This window comes from Meleagris gallopavo, chromosome 3 (assembly GCF_000146605.3).
Source record: "Meleagris gallopavo isolate NT-WF06-2002-E0010 breed Aviagen turkey brand Nicholas breeding stock chromosome 3, Turkey_5.1, whole genome shotgun sequence".
NCBI lineage: Eukaryota > Metazoa > Chordata > Aves > Galliformes > Phasianidae > Meleagris > Meleagris gallopavo.
This window is the reverse complement of record NC_015013.2, coordinates 3044704-3060103: the sequence shown is the minus strand read 5'-3', so window position 1 is coordinate 3060103 and position 15400 is coordinate 3044704. Positions and strand designations below refer to the sequence as shown.

The 15400-nt window shown below is 42.7% G+C and overlaps 2 protein-coding genes and 1 long non-coding RNA gene across 7 annotated transcripts; 2 read left to right on the top strand and 1 right to left on the bottom strand.

Moving 5' to 3' along the window:
* The first annotated feature begins 6 nt into the window (after positions 1–6).
* LOC100544702 (probable 2-ketogluconate reductase) lies at positions 7–7492 on the top strand. Of its 2 annotated transcripts, none has more exons than XR_004159099.1 (6): positions 7–1767; positions 2232–2616; positions 3877–4048; positions 4841–5019; positions 5211–5552; positions 6152–6236. XR_004159099.1 is itself a non-coding variant. In XM_010708269.3 (6 exons), the coding sequence occupies exons 2-6, from the start codon at positions 2235–2237 to the stop codon at positions 6306–6308; spliced, it is 987 nt and encodes a 328-aa protein (XP_010706571.1). In that variant the 5' UTR covers positions 7–1767; positions 2232–2234; the 3' UTR covers positions 6309–7492. The 2 variants fall into 2 exon arrangements, 1 of the variants encoding a protein (XP_010706571.1); XM_010708269.3 differs by having other exon boundaries at positions 5211–5307; positions 6152–7492.
* On the bottom strand, positions 231–11064 carry LOC116216416. Its single transcript, XR_004159100.1, has 3 exons — positions 10986–11064; positions 9107–9245; positions 231–349 (listed from the first exon to the last, which is right to left on the bottom strand). It is a non-coding gene; the product is annotated as an uncharacterized LOC116216416 (long non-coding RNA).
* A 70-nt stretch (positions 11065–11134) lies between these two features.
* On the top strand, positions 11135–15283 carry LOC100544543 (probable 2-ketogluconate reductase). Of its 4 annotated transcripts, none has more exons than XM_031552718.1 (7): positions 11135–11212; positions 11610–11722; positions 11826–12210; positions 12873–13044; positions 14055–14233; positions 14491–14587; positions 14926–15283. In XM_031552718.1, the coding sequence occupies exons 3-7, from the start codon at positions 11829–11831 to the stop codon at positions 15077–15079; spliced, it is 984 nt and encodes a 327-aa protein (XP_031408578.1). In that variant the 5' UTR covers positions 11135–11212; positions 11610–11722; positions 11826–11828; the 3' UTR covers positions 15080–15283. The 4 variants fall into 4 exon arrangements, with proteins under 4 accessions (XP_031408578.1, XP_019469230.1, XP_003204748.1 ...); XM_019613685.2 differs by lacking the exon at positions 11135–11212 and adding an exon at positions 11250–11413; XM_003204700.4 differs by lacking the exon at positions 11135–11212 and adding an exon at positions 11271–11393.
* Positions 15284–15400: the final 117 nt, after the last annotated feature.

Sequence of the window (15400 nt, the reverse complement as noted above, 5' to 3'; positions counted from 1 at the left end):
GGCTTGGCAAACAGAAAGGCCCGGTTCACTTCCATCTGAAGGGAAGCAAGAAAGTCTCCGCGCTCTTGCAGGGTGCATTTGCCATTAGTTCCCCAGCTAAGAAGGGATGCTACGGGACGTTTGTCATGCAGAGCTGCTTGAGTTCATACAGCCGCTGGATCCGGGAGAAACTTCACTCCCACAGAGGCAAGAGCATGGCATCGCCCGCATTTCTTCTGCCAGGAGTCTCACCTGGTGCGAGGCTCTTTCTCCTCGGCTGTCTGGTCTCTCCCCGGCATTCCAGTCAGTGCCGGTAACCTCTTTGGAGAAAGCGCTGCTCGATGAAGGAGGCGCGTCTCGCAAAGGTCCCCTACAAAGAGGAAAGGAGAAAACTTCAGACAAGTTGCGTTTCTGACACGGTTTTGGTCCGACTCTTCCTGACTGTGGGGCAGAAACAAAAGGACTACATCAAATAGCTGAGACTTACAGTGACATGCACAGCTCTCAGGGAGTAAATGCTTTCTGCAAACTGCCTGCCAGTTTTTACCTCTGTTTTTAGCTGCTTGCACTCTCCAGAAAGTTAGCAATCTGAAGTACCTCAGATGCCTACCTCCAAGTTTCTTTTTTCCTCTGAACTATCTAATTTGTTTAATGAGGCCCAGTCAATGGAAATCAAACTGATAATCCAGTAATAAAAATTGATAAATTTTTGAGAGTTGCAAAACTGACAACAGGTGATTAATGCTCTAATCAGATCAATAATACTTTTGAATTTCATGTTCTACATTTTATTAGTCCAGCTACTGCAGAACCTCAAAGAAATGTTTGTCACTACTTATGAATCCCAACAGCATGATTTTAGAAATTAGAACCAGGGTTCAGGAACGCACTAGCTTATCTTCTGAAACTCTGGTTGTAACCAGTTTATTTAAGAGAATCTACTCCAAAGGATCGTTTCACTCAAAACATATGCAAAGATGTGGCTCTGAGGCTGCTGCTGTTGGCACAGTTTTGTGTTCTTCAATTGCAGGATGGTCTACGTACCCTTATAGGATGCACCTTTCTCAGAGGGCTTCAAACTTCATTTTTGCACAAGTGTTGGCAGAGCTTATCAATAGAGCTCTAGACTAGGTTTGAATGGAAAACTGGCTAAAACCAATCTGAGCAGGTGTAAGACGGGATAGCACACCAACATTTTAGAGAGTGCGTGCTAACGAGACCCTTGAGTGTTTTTCATGACATGCCGAGTGTAATGGAGCACATTTGAAATATTTGTACACCAATGTAAGCAGCATGAGGAACAAGGAAGAGAAGCTAGATGTCTTGGGTCAGAACCAGAGAGATGTCATCCTTGGTATAACTAAAACCTGGTTGGAAGAGTTTTGTGACTGGTGTGTCATAATGGACTGACATTTCCAGGCTCTTCAGAAGGCTTCTTATGTTTTTTGTTTTTGTTTTTGTTTTTGCTTTTTTCCCAGAGGAGCAAACAATAAAAATCGGAAGGGAAAAAAATAACACCTACAGTACAATATTTGTCACCTTTATAAAATCGTGAAGACTTTCCATTATTCTGGAATACAGTCAGGTTTCTTGAAGGAGTGGTAAAATGAACGTTTAGCACAGCAACTGTAGACAAAGAGCCAGATATTCACAAGCAAATAGTGAAAACACCACTAACAAGACAGCAGTCTGCACTGCTGTAGGGAATTCCTGTATTTTCAGTCCTCCAACAGCACCCTGCTCTCTCCTCACCCCCAGCTCTTGACAAGATCCCATTGAAAACCAAAGGTAACTAAAAATGGCCTTTTTTTTTTTTAAACAGCTGTCTGTTCACAGATTTTCTGGAAACCACAAAGAAGTGGTCAGTGATTTCTGAAGAAAAATAATCTAACGCTTTTTTAACTTGAGTGCTGAAGTCCTTATTTAAAAACACATATCTAAGCAACTACGGTTAAAAAGTCACTAGTGTCATCTCAGGACAGGAGGCTGGAAAAAGAAAGAATTGAAAAATTAACCTGTATCACAAAGTTCATGATGAACCTGTGCAATTTACTTTCAGGAGTTAGATTAGTTCCAGCATTTTTCTAAAATTCTTGTCCGAAACTGCTTAGCCCCCTATCTAAATATATAGTTCATTATCTCTCTTGTCATAGTTGTCATGAACAAGAGCATGAAAGCGATGAGTCTTTAAAATATTTGGAAAAAATTATTTGTATTTCTTTTGATGTCACGTCTCTTTCTTCTTTGTGCAGACGATGGAGGGAGAAGAGCTGCCTGGGCTTTTGGTAAATGAAATCGGAGGAGTGCATGGGATACTGCATGAGCATGTGGAGTTTCTGAAGAAGCACTTCTGCCTCATCACTATGAAGGAATTTCTTGAAAGCAAAAAGAATATGAGAAAAAAGGTCCAAGCAATCTATTTGTGGTGGCACAAACCAGTCATTGACAAAGACCTCCTCCAGAGCCTGCCAAACTTGAAAGTGATTGCAAATTCAGGAGTAGGAATGGATCATCTGGATCTGAAACTTGTATCTGGCTTTGGTGTGAAAATGGCTAATGCTCCACGTGCTGTCTCCAGTAGCACAGCAGATACTGGGATGGCTTTGCTGCTGGCATCTGCTAGAAGACTAGTAGAAGGTAATACCGATTCGTTTTTTGTGCATTTTCTAGAAATGCTACAATTTACATGCCATTAGTTTGACTTTCTGAAGATATCCATAGTGTAACAAAAAGTGAATAGCTAACTGTATTGGGCTGGAAAATTGAAGATTTTGTATTTTGATATATTCTACATATATTCAATATCCAAATTGCTACACCTTACAGAAACGCTTCTATTTCAACCAGGAATAAATAAAATCATAAGAGTTTGTTTTTCACAGTTCACCAGCATGGGTTGCAAATATTTGAGCAACACGTTATATTCAAATAAAACACTGCTTTATGGACAGAGCTTGGTCTTAGAAGCTGGAACTGAGGAATTTAAGGTGCATCAGCAATCATCGAAGCAGGTTGCTCCACTGTCTGTTAGCAGCACCCCTTTGAGTTGCTTCCAAAATTTTCAGTTTTTTTCTTGCTGCTTCCCCAGATTAACCCATCCTTGGCTTGGTTAGAATGTCTCCAGCTTCAGGAAAAGATTTATCCTACAAAATTTAATTGCCATTGATTTGCTACCTGTACCAGAGGAGTCATAGAAACTCAAAGGGGGGAGATTACTCTGGTGGCATTTCTAATAGCTGTCCTCTGGCACGATCTGAGGCATTTTTTGTTACTTCCACAATATTCTGCTTGTATTTAAAAAGAGCTGGCCATATCAGAAGACACAAACATCAGAAGCGTCTCTCCTTGCTAGCTGGCTAATAATCTCTGTCTCGCTGTGCATACAAGTTTATTTTCTGTTTGTGTGGCTACCCAAAATTTGGCAGGTTTAACAGATAATCTGTGGAAATAATTGAGTAGTGATTTTTAAAGAAGTCACGCTTCCTTTTCAAAGAAGAGATGAACAGGAAACCTATTCTTATTCTAAATAGCAACACCAACATCTTGTGGTATTCTAAGTGTGGTTTTTCCAACCTGTACAATGTCACTGGCAGTAATGATTTTGATTATGGATGAAGAGGAGATCAATATTCTTACAAGTCTCATTTGTTATAGCAATTTTTAGGGGAGATTTATTAAAATGCTTTTAATGGATGGTAAGAACAAATGGGAAATGTCACACATGGCAGGGAAATACGTTGTATTAGGAAATCGCCTAGGATGTTACAGAAAAGGCTGCTGTTTAGAACTGTGTATTTGCACTTGTGAAACGTGTGTGCTGCAGTAGCACTTTGAGTGTGCCATGTTCACCTGTGCTGGACCTCATTCATTCATCATCCTGGATATTTATTTTTGTAGGCTATCATGTTGCCGTTTCCCCGGGTATGGAGTACTGTGAGGCTGATTTTCTTGGAGCTGAAGTTACTGGAGCTACTCTGGGGATCATTGGCATGGGCAGCATTGGATATAAGATTGCTCTGAGAGCCAGAGCGTTTGAGATGAAGATTTTGTACCACAACAGAACACGGAGGTAAAGACCCTAATTGCAGCAGAAACTGCCTTTTATATGGTCAGTATTTCCTTTCCAAGAAATTATGTAATTATGTCAGGAATACAGAGAGAAATGTGCAAAAAATACTAGACCAATCCCTCCTTCTCAGGATTTAGAAAGAAGCCCTTCAGACTTTCTTTATAAACCACAGAGAAAAGAAAATAAAGCACAATTTTTATTTATTTACCTATTTATTTACCTGTTTACTTATTTGCTGGTCGTCACTATCTCCCTCTGTTTAGTATTTCTTAATCTTCAATGTATATCTAAGTGTGCTGTCGTGCACATTGCAACAGAAGTGAAAAAAATGGGATGTTTTAAATCCATTTACATTTCTGCCTTGTGTGCTGAAGCAAGACGCACTCTGCATGTTGCTAAAGGTGGCTATAATTCCAGTCTGTTCCTTACTCAATCCCTGTCTGTTGACCTCGACACTGAACAAAGCCAACAAAATGGATGCATTAGAGACACTTGGTCCAAAGTGACACTGAGCTTATTTTCCTAGTGTGATTTCTTTCCTTATTTCTAGATTAGAGATAATTCAAAGTCCTTCTCTTGCAAACAAGAGCAAAAAAATTCACACAGTCTCCTCTGTTTGCTTCTTTAGTTCCCGAAGTCCAGGCAAGAAAACAGAAATGGCAGTTATCCTTTTTTACTGTGAAAAATTCAAACTAGAATTCTGACTTTAATTTGGGATCTTTTGGTGTTGCTACATGCTTTATTACTTAGAGATGCTCTGAAATGCAGTGTGATCCTTTGTTTCCCCGTCAGGAAAGAGCAGGAAGAGCAAGCTGTTGGTGCCATTTACTGTGAAAAGATGGATGATTTGCTCTGCCAGGCAGATTTTGTGATGGTGGTGGTGAGCCTGACGCCTCAGACACACAAGCTGATCGGGAAAAGAGAGATGGAACTGATGAAACCCACAGCTACTCTCGTTAACATCAGCCGAGGTGGTATTTGGGAAATTTGTAGTATTTGCTGCCTGACTACCAAATACGAGCCAGCTCGTTTTGTGGAGCTGTGCATGTGCTGAAAACAGAGCAGGCATGGCAAAAATTCCTCACTCCCCCTTTCCGCCCTTTTTCCTGTCTGAAACTATTACCTGCAAATCGTGCTCAGCGTTACTGTTACTCCAACCCAGGTGCCGTGGTGGACCAAGAGGCATTGGTGATAGCTCTGCGCACTGGTGTTATCGGGGCTGCAGCTTTGGACGTCACCTACCCAGAGCCGCTGCCCAGGTCACCATCTCATTTGTTCTTATTCCTCAGAAACACTGCATGAGGCTGTCAGGCAGGGGTCATAGAGATGCATCTCCTACTGCTCCTGGGCTGCACATTTGTGTGAAATCGCTGTGAATGAGGGATGCGGCCCAGATGTTGGAACTGAAAACAGGCCGAAGGGAAGCGTGGGTACCAGGAAACTGCACGAGGGAGCTTGTGTGTGAGGGGACTATTAGGCCACTCCACAAAATCACCCTCTGAAGGTACACGTGTGCTTCGCTCCCTGGTTTACCTAAAGGTGCAAGATATTGAATATGCAGAAGCTGGTTGAATCAGCCCTCCTTAGACCTGCTGCACTGTCCCAAATTTTCCCTCTGCACAGGCTTGTTTCTCCAGTACAAAGCTGAAGTACTGCACACCTCCTGGGCTCAGAGGCTATAGGCACATTTGCCAGAACGGTTCCTTGGGGAGACAACTGAAGTGGCTGGCCTTTGGGGTTTGGGGACCCAGGGGCCCAGGACATTGCTGTCCATTACCTGAGCTGCGTAACTACAGCTCAGAGCATTGTGTAGTGTTAATATGCTGGGAGTGCTAAATCTCTATTCTGTAGTGCAAATTGCTGCTCGTTGCAAAAATCTGTTTGTGGTCTTGGGCAAAAGAGCATAGTGTCGATACTTAACACATTCTTTTAACATCCAGAGTTATTTGAACACAGGTGATTAAAGTCTACACACAAAAGTAGGATTTGTAAAGTTACATTAAATTATCTTTATAGTTAAATGCAGTGTGAAAGCCTAAACAAGACTCTTCTTCATTTGGATAAATGACAGTATGTTTTAACTTTCTTTATTTTCCCTTCTAGAGATCATCCATTATTGAAACTGAAGAATGTAATTATAACACCTCACCTTGGCATTAAAACAGACAAGGCTACCCGCATGATAACAGAGGAAGCAGTTGAAAACATATTAGCAGCTCTTACTGGTCTTCCCATGCCTAGTGAAGTGTTCCCGAGCTGAAGAACAAAAGGAGCTCTAAATATTTCTGTTCTTTTCCTTTTCCCAATCAGCTCTAAATGCTTTTATTTCTTTTTTTTCCCCCCCATTAGGAGACACCTGTTCAGAATGGGCAGGGAGAACTCTGGCCGAGTCTCACATGTAATGAGGCCTTTACAATTTTAATTTCCTTGTGAAAGGACAAACTGCTCCTCACTTCCAGCTGTGGAAAAATGCATGCAGGCTTTTAAAGGCTCTGGGAGAAATAACTTCTGATTGCCTACTTACTTGCAGGTTTTGAAAGGCTCCCTAGAAATGATGTTTTAATTTGTTTTAAAATGTCTCAGCATTCTGTCCTAGTCCTAGAAAACTTTGGAACTAGTATGTCTGACTAAAGGAAAGAGGTAACACAAAAGGGAAAATAGCAATTTTACATCAGTATTTTAAAAAATATATAGGAGTCCTAAAGAACATGTCTGTTTAGATTACATAGTTCACCTCATTCATACTGTATTAGATATCAAAGCAAACAGTGCAAGCTACCTGCTAGAAATATTAGTCACCTTCTATATGGAAGTCTCCTTCTAAAGTAGCACCTGAGACCTGAAATGCTGAGACAAATATCAATTTTCAGAAACACGCTCAGTATCATTTATTCCAAGCAGAAGATCTGAGCTGACAGTTTGAAGTATTAGTTGCAAACAACAGCACTAATGAAAAACAGTCTCCAAAATGGACGTGCTGCCATGTTTGGAATACCAAACTTACTTGAGGTCTACCTTTAGTATTTTCAACTTAGCACTAAATATTCGGAAGAATGCTTGTAAGACTCCAGCAACACTCTATAACTCAGAAGGAACACGAGAAGTGGTTTGAGAAAACAAACACCATTGAAGCCCAAGTCAGTAAGATTTCCTTTGTGTCACTGCTTCTGCAGGAATAACTATATTTGAAGCGAGACACAACAGTGAGCATCAGTACTACAAAGATTAGAAATAGCAAGTTGACAAACTGTTTTTAAGGCTGCGATTACCATAGTAAAAAAGCAATATGCCATGGCATTACCACACTAGAAACAGCATCTCTAATGCAATTAATTATTTCAATTTCCGCAGGAAAACTCTCTCTCTGAATAGAAGAATGTTCATCCACCTCACTAAAACTTATGTACACTCTGCTGTCTTAAAATACAAACTACCAGTGCACAACTCGAAGTGTCACTGCTATGTATGCTATTATTTAGTATGGTTTTATGATCAGTGTGATTATTCATTAGTACCATTTATAGCAAAATTGCCCATAAGCGCAGCTCGGATTCTGTCTGCAGTCTTATAAATTTTTATAAATCTTTTCAGAGTCATTTCCACCTCCTGTTTCTTAGAGCAGGTTCTCACTTGTGCATGCCAGTACACACTTCCTTCCACCAGCTTTAAGTACAAAGGCTGCTCTGAAAATAGTGCCTTCTATTTTATTACGTTGGCCCAGAGGCTGAACCTTCCTGCCAACATTCCATAATATTTTGTTGCCACGTGACAGATGGCAGCAGAGGGGCAGTCTGACAAAATGATGTCTGACATGGAAGTATGTGTGAAGCAAAGGTGAGGAATTCCTCCACCAGGAAAAATGGGATTCATCGATGCTTGCTTAATGTTTATGGAGACCAAACAGTGAATGTTAGCATACCTAGGTTTTGGACCAACCTGTGTATCACAACTCTAGTGGCTCAGGGAAAGAAATTACTGTAGCTTTTAAGGAGCAGCAATTTTGCTGACAAGAATTTTAGGACCGTCCCATGTACCTTCTACAAAAGACCTCCTGTTCCCTGAGGTACAGGCACCCACTATGTGTTTGACCAGCATGATCCTGACAAATGTAAGTCTACCCTTTCATAATAAAAGGCTAAGTGACAAATTGCAAAGCTGAAAACAAAGCCACCAGTATCTACAGTAACAGATTAAAAAAAAAAAAAATACCATGTATTAGATTAATATCCACAAACTAGAGAAAACGAGCAAGAGTTTGCACATACAAACTTTTCTCCAGATTGAAACAGAAGCAGCAAACAGAATCGGTTGCATCATTTCCCGAGCACCCAAAACAACAGAATGCACTTGTCATTTGCTTGCTTTTACTGCCACTGCTGCAGATATCTAGGAGTCTGTGCTGCTCTTCTAGAGAAGTGCTCCTTGCCAGTGCAGTGCTTCAGACAGAGTGCTGGGCAGCTGCCAGCTTGGAAGGATGGGTTTGATTTAAATACAACACCTAATTACTTGATATTGCCTTACAAACTGGAAATCATGACTTGAAGTACAGCTTCCTAACAATGTCTTCAGGAAGCAACTGCCTCTTACCTCAACTTACCTCTGGGCAGCCTGGTCTAGTATTGAATGTGGAGGTTGGTGGCCCTGCATGTGACGGGGGGGGTGGAGATTCATGGTCCTTGAGGTCCCTTCCAACCCTGGCCATTCTGTGATTCTGTGATTCAGTGATTATCTTCAAATTACACCACAAGAAATACTCCTCCATTTCCTACCTTTCCTCAATCTAAATATTTATTGAATAATAGCAAATTTACTTACATACAGTTAAGGATATCTTTCCGTGCTGTTTCCCACCTCTTATTCTAAGATTGTACTTGGAAGACATAATACCTTCAGTTTTAAAATCTCTAAAAAAAGAATAAAACAATGCAGCAGACAAATGCAGCAAAATGTAATAGTTATTCTGCTAGTGCAGGTTTGTTCGGAACGTTTGGACAGGCACACTGTGTATGATCTAGCAGAGACTGCTGCTGCAATAGTCTAATGAGATGCAGGCCTTACCTAAAGCAAGCAGGCAGGTTAGTGGTGGTGCTTCATGATGGCTTCCAATCAGTGAAATCAAATGTATATCAAATGCATCAAATGTTCTTGTGGCGTAATTTGTGAAGAAGAGGTAGTTGCTTCTTTGGGTTGGCCTTGCCTGAAAAGCAAAACCATGAGAATACAGACGTCCTGGTTGTGTTTGGTTGGTTGGTGTGTGTGTGTATTTAATGTCTTTATTTTTCCCTATGCATCCTGCTCACATATAACACTACTTTAAACATAGAAGGAACATATATCCCCACCCAATTTCAGGCTTAAACCAGGTTAAACATCCCAGCTAGGAAATGTATTACGTTGTGCACAAGTCTCTTAGGCTGATGCCATATTTCAAAACCTTACCTTAAGAAAAAATCATTATGCAAGCACCTTGTCAACACTGCAGACATCGCCTTGTCATGCAGTAGTATACAGAAACCAATGGCAATGTATAATAATTAATGAAACCAGGAGTTAAGTTGTGCAATGCTTCTTTCTCAGTAGACAGAGAAATTATGAATTTCAGAGACCTTTGCCACAATGCCAGTATAATAGATCTCTCTCAGCAATAATAAAATATTAGCATACAGCAGTACTTCTTTTTCCAATGCAAGGTACCTAAAATACTGCAGTGGACTTGTGCAACACTCTCACCTGCAACATATGCACATATCTCAAGCTGCTGTTTGCCTGCTGCCCATGCAATGCTATTGTGACATTCTGGCAGTTCAAACAGCTCTTCAGACATTCAGAATGTAAGCAACTTCCTGACCCCTTCTGTCACATATTTTGCTCTATTTAATATCAGCCCCTGAAACAAATTTGAAAATTTGCTGAAGTGACACAAAGCAACTTGGAAGCTGTCTGATTCTCTCCGCATCTAGCTACATAACCAAGCTCATTTTCTTGACATTTAATATATGTGTCTTCTTAAAGAAGAACAGTGCTTTGAATACTTGATCGCCTATTCTTTGTCTAGAGCTATCTTCATTCTGTTAATCCAAATTTGTTGATTTGACACACAAGTGGGATAACTACTGCGTTGATCTTTGAAAGGTTTTTGTTTGTTGTTGGATTCGTTGACCTTCAGTACTAAAATTCCGTAGAAAATTAGTTGCTAGAATGTCTCTTGTCTTCTACTTTACAGTGACCCTTTAATCTCAGGCACTGTTACATAAGCAGTAAGTTAAAAGATCACCCATTACGTCTTATCGGCAAACTCACAAGAGGTTGATGTGAAACATGAAATGTGTAAACATTAAATGTTTATTGCTTTCTTTTAAAGAAAGGCCAAAAACTGAACTCATACTAGGAATCCAGTCACTGTGCTTTAACCTCATCTAGCTAGCTCATGGATTTTCGGTTTAAAGTCTAACCACGAGAACTTGAAATTCATGTCAATAAGTGATACTCAAAAGTCATCGACAGGATAAAAAAGGATGGTTATGTATCATTTTGCATTAGACAGTCTAGTTATTGTAGAGAGGAGCTCAGGTTGAACTTGATTGCCTGAATGTTCAGCATTCCAAAATGTTTGGTAGAACTCGAGGAGACAGAATTGTATGCAATTGTCCAATTGCAAAGTGCTGCAGAACTCAGGACAGGTACAGTCGTTCACAAGTGCTGGTCACTTCTCGGCTCGGAAGGAAAAGAGACCCATGTCTCAGGTGGGGTTTTCTGGCTCTCAGCTGCTCCTACCATACAGGTCAGAGCCTTCCTTGAGTGTTTTGCTCACCATCTACACAGCAAGAGGAACCGCCTCAGAACCACAGAATCATAGAAGGGGCCTCAAGGATCATCAAGTTCCAAAATCTGAGCTGTTTCGAAGGTCTCAATGGTACAGAATCAGCTCACGCCTTACCATATGTATCCAGCTGAAACCACTCGTTAACCCACGTTATCCCCTTTCTCACGAAGCCACGCGGACAAGCTCCGATCCCCACCACGCCAAAACGCCGGCCGCAGCCGCCGGCACCTTTTCCAGGACCGGCTCTTCCCCCCTCTCCTCCTTCTCCTGCTCCTCCTCCTCCTTCGCCTCCTCCCCTCGCTGTCGTGCTGCAGGCCCGCGTTGGCGAGCGCGGCGCGGAGGTGAGCGGCGTAGGGGCCCGGCTCCGTCAGCTCGTGCGCCTGCACCGAGAGTTTCGCGGCTCGCTCTGCCCGTTCTGGACGGCCGGGCGGAGGCCGGCCGTTTCTCAGGCGCGCTCCCGTCTCCGGTCCCATCCGCAAATGCCTTCTGAGAGGACTTGAGGCGTGTCTCAGCCCGCCCTGGGTCTGCCGAGCCGTGCTGCGGTGACTGGGGATCCGGTGGGGGACGGGCGGGACAGGACGTTGCGGGGAAGGTGCCGTGCTTGTTGCGAGCAGCCGGGGCGAGAGAGCGGTACTTGCTTTGCAGCGGTCCTGGGGTGGGCACTGCTGCTTGTTCTTAGCCAGCAAAGCAAGCTTGCGAGCTGCTGTTGGCGGCGTGTGACGCTGAACTTTTCTGTAGCTCTGGTGCCAGGACTGTGCTTGCGAATCACGGACACATCCTTCTGAAGGCGGGGGGAGAACTCGCGTGTTCCACTCACGAGAGCAAATACCGTTGACCAGATCGATCCTCAGGTGAGAAAAGAGCATGCGATCGAGCCAATCAATTCCTGTTTTCAAAAACCTTGCAGCGGGTCACTGTGGGAGATGTCGTTTTGATTTCTCATTGCTTTTGTAGGACATGGAGGGTCAGGAGCTGCCCTGTGTGCTAATTGACTGCATCGGAGGGAGGCATGGGGTATATGAAGACCATGCTGAATTTCTAAGGGAACGTTTCTGTCTCATCACCATGAAAGAATATCTTGAAAACAAGAGCTTTCTTGGCAAAAAGATCAGAGCTATTTATATGTGGTATCACAAACCAGTTATTAATGAGGAGCTGCTGCAGAGCCTGCCTAACCTGAAGATAGTTGCAAGCTCTGGAGCGGGAGTAGATCACCTGGATCTGAATCTGCTCTCTAGCTATGGTGTGAAAGTGTCTAACACTCCCTTGATTGTTTCCACTGACACTGCAGACTTGGGGATGGCTTTGATGCTGGCATCGTCTAGGAGACTTGTGGAAGGTAAGAACTGAAATGCTTTCTGACTTTTTAGAGAGAAGCTGGCTCTTCAAAACGCACAATTAGAAAGCGTGTGCTGATGCAGAGGTAGGCTTAGGAGCAGAAATACTGGAAGAAAAACAGGGATGAGGAAAAGAATAGCTCTGTCACACTGGTAGGAGTAACTTGTATGTAGTGCATTCGGTTTCCCAACAGATGTATCGGTAAGGAAGGTACATTTCTTTTTTTCTTTTTTCCGGATAGCCCTTGAGGGTTCTCCTCCTTCGGCTTGTAGTCACTCACTCATTCTACTTGTCCAGTGCAGTCTTGCTTTTCCAGTTCTAATAAAAAGAGATGTTTGCAAGGAGCCCTAATGCCTGTCTTTGCCTGGCTGACATAAATTTGAGTCCCTGTGAACAAACTGTTCAGACTTTTTTCATCAACTGCTAAGAATCCTGTCCGTCTTTCCTGTGTTTCTGTTCTCTGCCAGATATGCTTATATCCTAAGAAAGTGATCAGTGTAAGAAATTGGGTTGATAGTGCATCACTATTCAGATCTCGTCCAGAAGTATAACAGCATGTTACTGTTCCTCTGCTTCTACATTGTTCTATGACAGAAAGTAACCAGATGCCAGGAATCGTTTAATTCTTTACATGACTTTTTTTTTTTTTTTTTTTCTTCCAAGGCCATCAAATGGCAATATCCCCTGATACTGAATATTTTCCTGCCAACTGGCTGGGTGTTGAGGTTTCTGGAGCTACTCTAGGCATCATTGGAATGGGCACCATTGGCTACAAAGTGGCTGAGAGAGCGAAAGCCTTTGAAATGAAAATTTTATACCACAACAGGAAACAGAGGTAAAACTGGTCTCAGCTCCAAAGAAAGTCTGCTTTGCCACTGTAGTTCTCCCATTACTCTCTCTTTAAGTGGCAAAATATGTGCGCTGGCTTCAGGATGGTCATCGGTTTCGTGACTTGTATGAAAACAAAGTCAGAAAGGAACAGAACTGATCAATCTCACTGATCTCCCTATGAACCTCCCTGTAATGTTGGTGGCATCACAGTAAACTGAGGAGAAAACAGTCTAAGGTGGCGTTACTGCCATGACTTACACAGAGCAGGAATGCAGGCAGAAACACCTCCTCCTTTCAGAACTGGGTCATAAGGCTGGTCATAAGGAGAGTCAGTCTTGGCAGCCCTTCTGACTGTCTTCAGACAGAAGTGCACGTATCGTTCTGTGTAGCTGACTCTCAGGGACCCATCCCATGTGCTGTGCGTCCTTTACGTCTGTGGGAAGCCAATGGGAGCAGCACCGTGCACACCCCAAACTGTCCTGACGTGGATGAACATGCTGGCAGATCTTGCAGTGTATGCTTCCAGTGAGATAGTACTGATTCACAGAGCAGGCAGGCTTCTGTTGTCATCTATTTCTGAGGATGTACCCTCTGCTCTGTCTCCTCTGTTTCCTCAGCAATTTTTGGATGAGTTACTATTCACAAGGAAGGGAATTTGTGTCAAACGTCAGTTTTGCATTTGGGTTGGAAAAGAATCTCTGTTACATCCAAAAGCTGTGACATAGATGCATTTATCTTTTTATTTACTCAGTGCATTTATATGCACTTCTTACTTTCTTGCCATGGGAGTAGTAGTGCATGTTTTTGCCTAGTAGGACTGATATGAGAAGCAGAGCTTAGCATTTCTCTTCATTTAGTTTAAGTTGTATAATTAACTAGCTGCTTCTCACTAAAGAGCAAAGGAAAAAAAAAAAAAGTTTTTATTTTTTTTGGAACTCTGATTTAAACTTTTTCTGCAAATTCTTGGTTATGACTAGAGTTCTCTCCCCCTTCCTCTCCCTCCCTGCCCCCAAGAAACAAGGAAGAAGAACGTGCTGTTGGAGCTATCTACTGTAAGAAGATAGATGACTTGCTCCAGCAGGCAGATTTTGTGATGCTGGCTGTGAAATTGACACCTCAGACACACAAACTGATTGGGAAGAGGGAGCTGCAGCTGATGAAACCCACAGCCATTCTTATTAATATCAGCAGAGGTAAGGTGCAAGATAAATAAAACTACATTATGGTTCACTGGCATCTCATTTTTATTTTGTATAAGTAGTTCTGGGAAACTCAGCCCTCAAAAAGTGTCTTTTACTTTGAAGTGTTCAGTTAAACCTCTGATTACAAGATTATTTAGCCCACGGTCATATCTCAGTCGAGCATTCAAGCATTTTTATAATGAGCAAGAATTATGTGGCAATCTGAAAATAAGAGTTGAGTTTTGTTTTGTTCTTTTTCTGTCACCCAGGTCTGGTTGTAGATCAGGATGCTTTGGTGGAGGCCCTTCAAAGCAAAGTTATTAAGGCAGCTGCTCTGGATGTGACCTATCCTGAACCTTTGCCAAGGTTGGATATATATTTAAGTTAAATAGAAGTGAGTGCGTGTGCTGCAGAATAGGACAAAGCTTGTAGAAACTACGTAATTTTGTTGCTAGCCCTGCTGAAGTGATGTCCCCAGTCCCTCTGCAGCAGCAAAGCAAAATCCATGCTGACTCACTTGGAGAATTTGTTGCATAAAAAGCTGCAAGCCAGGCTTCGGTTTCAAGCTTTGAGTATGCTTGGGTTATAGCATTATTTCTGCTTGCTGGTAATTATTATTTTAAACATTGCCCTGGTTTCCTTCAGGCACTGAAGACACCTGCTGTGCGAGCGACTCTCACCTCAGCACTTCTTTTCATCCCCAGGGATCACCCTCTGTTAAAACTGAAGGATGTTCTTCTAACTCCTCACATCGGAAGTGCCACCGTCAAGACGCGCCACCTGATGAAGGAAAACATGACTGAAAGCATACAAGCAGGTCTCGCGGGTCTTCCCATCCCTAACGAAGTACTGCTGTGAAGCGACTCGCATTTCACGTTAGTGCCGTTACCGAGAGCGAGGAAACGCGAGGCTGAGAACCTTTCCCTGCAATTCACGAGGGTTCGCGACACAGATCAGATGTGGAAGTGCAACTTCAACTAATGCTCTTAACTTGTGGTTTAAATGCTTTTTAATTAAATACGACAGCTGCTTCTGTGTGGAAAAGCTGCCATATCTTGTCATTTCCGCCACCAGCCAGGAAAACTTCGACAGCCCAGAGTCTCAAGCCGGCACAATTGGAGTTGCCAGCTCCCCCGGGCGCGGCGGCGCCGAGCGCGGCACGCAGCTTCCCTCCGCCGC

Coding starts and splice junctions, on each gene's coding strand:
- LOC100544702 (XM_010708269.3), top strand. CDS start 2,235: ATGGAGGGAGAAGAGCTGCCTGGGCTTTTGGTAAATGAAATCGGAGGA. Junction 4,049..4,840: donor TACCACAACAGAACACGGAG/GTAAAGACCCTA, acceptor TTTCCCCGTCAG/GAAAGAGCAGGAAGAGCAAG. Junction 5,020..5,210: donor TCTCGTTAACATCAGCCGAG/GTGGTATTTGGG, acceptor ACTCCAACCCAG/GTGCCGTGGTGGACCAAGAG.
- LOC100544543 (XM_031552718.1), top strand. CDS start 11,829: ATGGAGGGTCAGGAGCTGCCCTGTGTGCTAATTGACTGCATCGGAGGG. Junction 13,045..14,054: donor TACCACAACAGGAAACAGAG/GTAAAACTGGTC, acceptor CCTGCCCCCAAG/AAACAAGGAAGAAGAACGTG. Junction 14,588..14,925: donor TATCCTGAACCTTTGCCAAG/GTTGGATATATA, acceptor TTTCATCCCCAG/GGATCACCCTCTGTTAAAAC.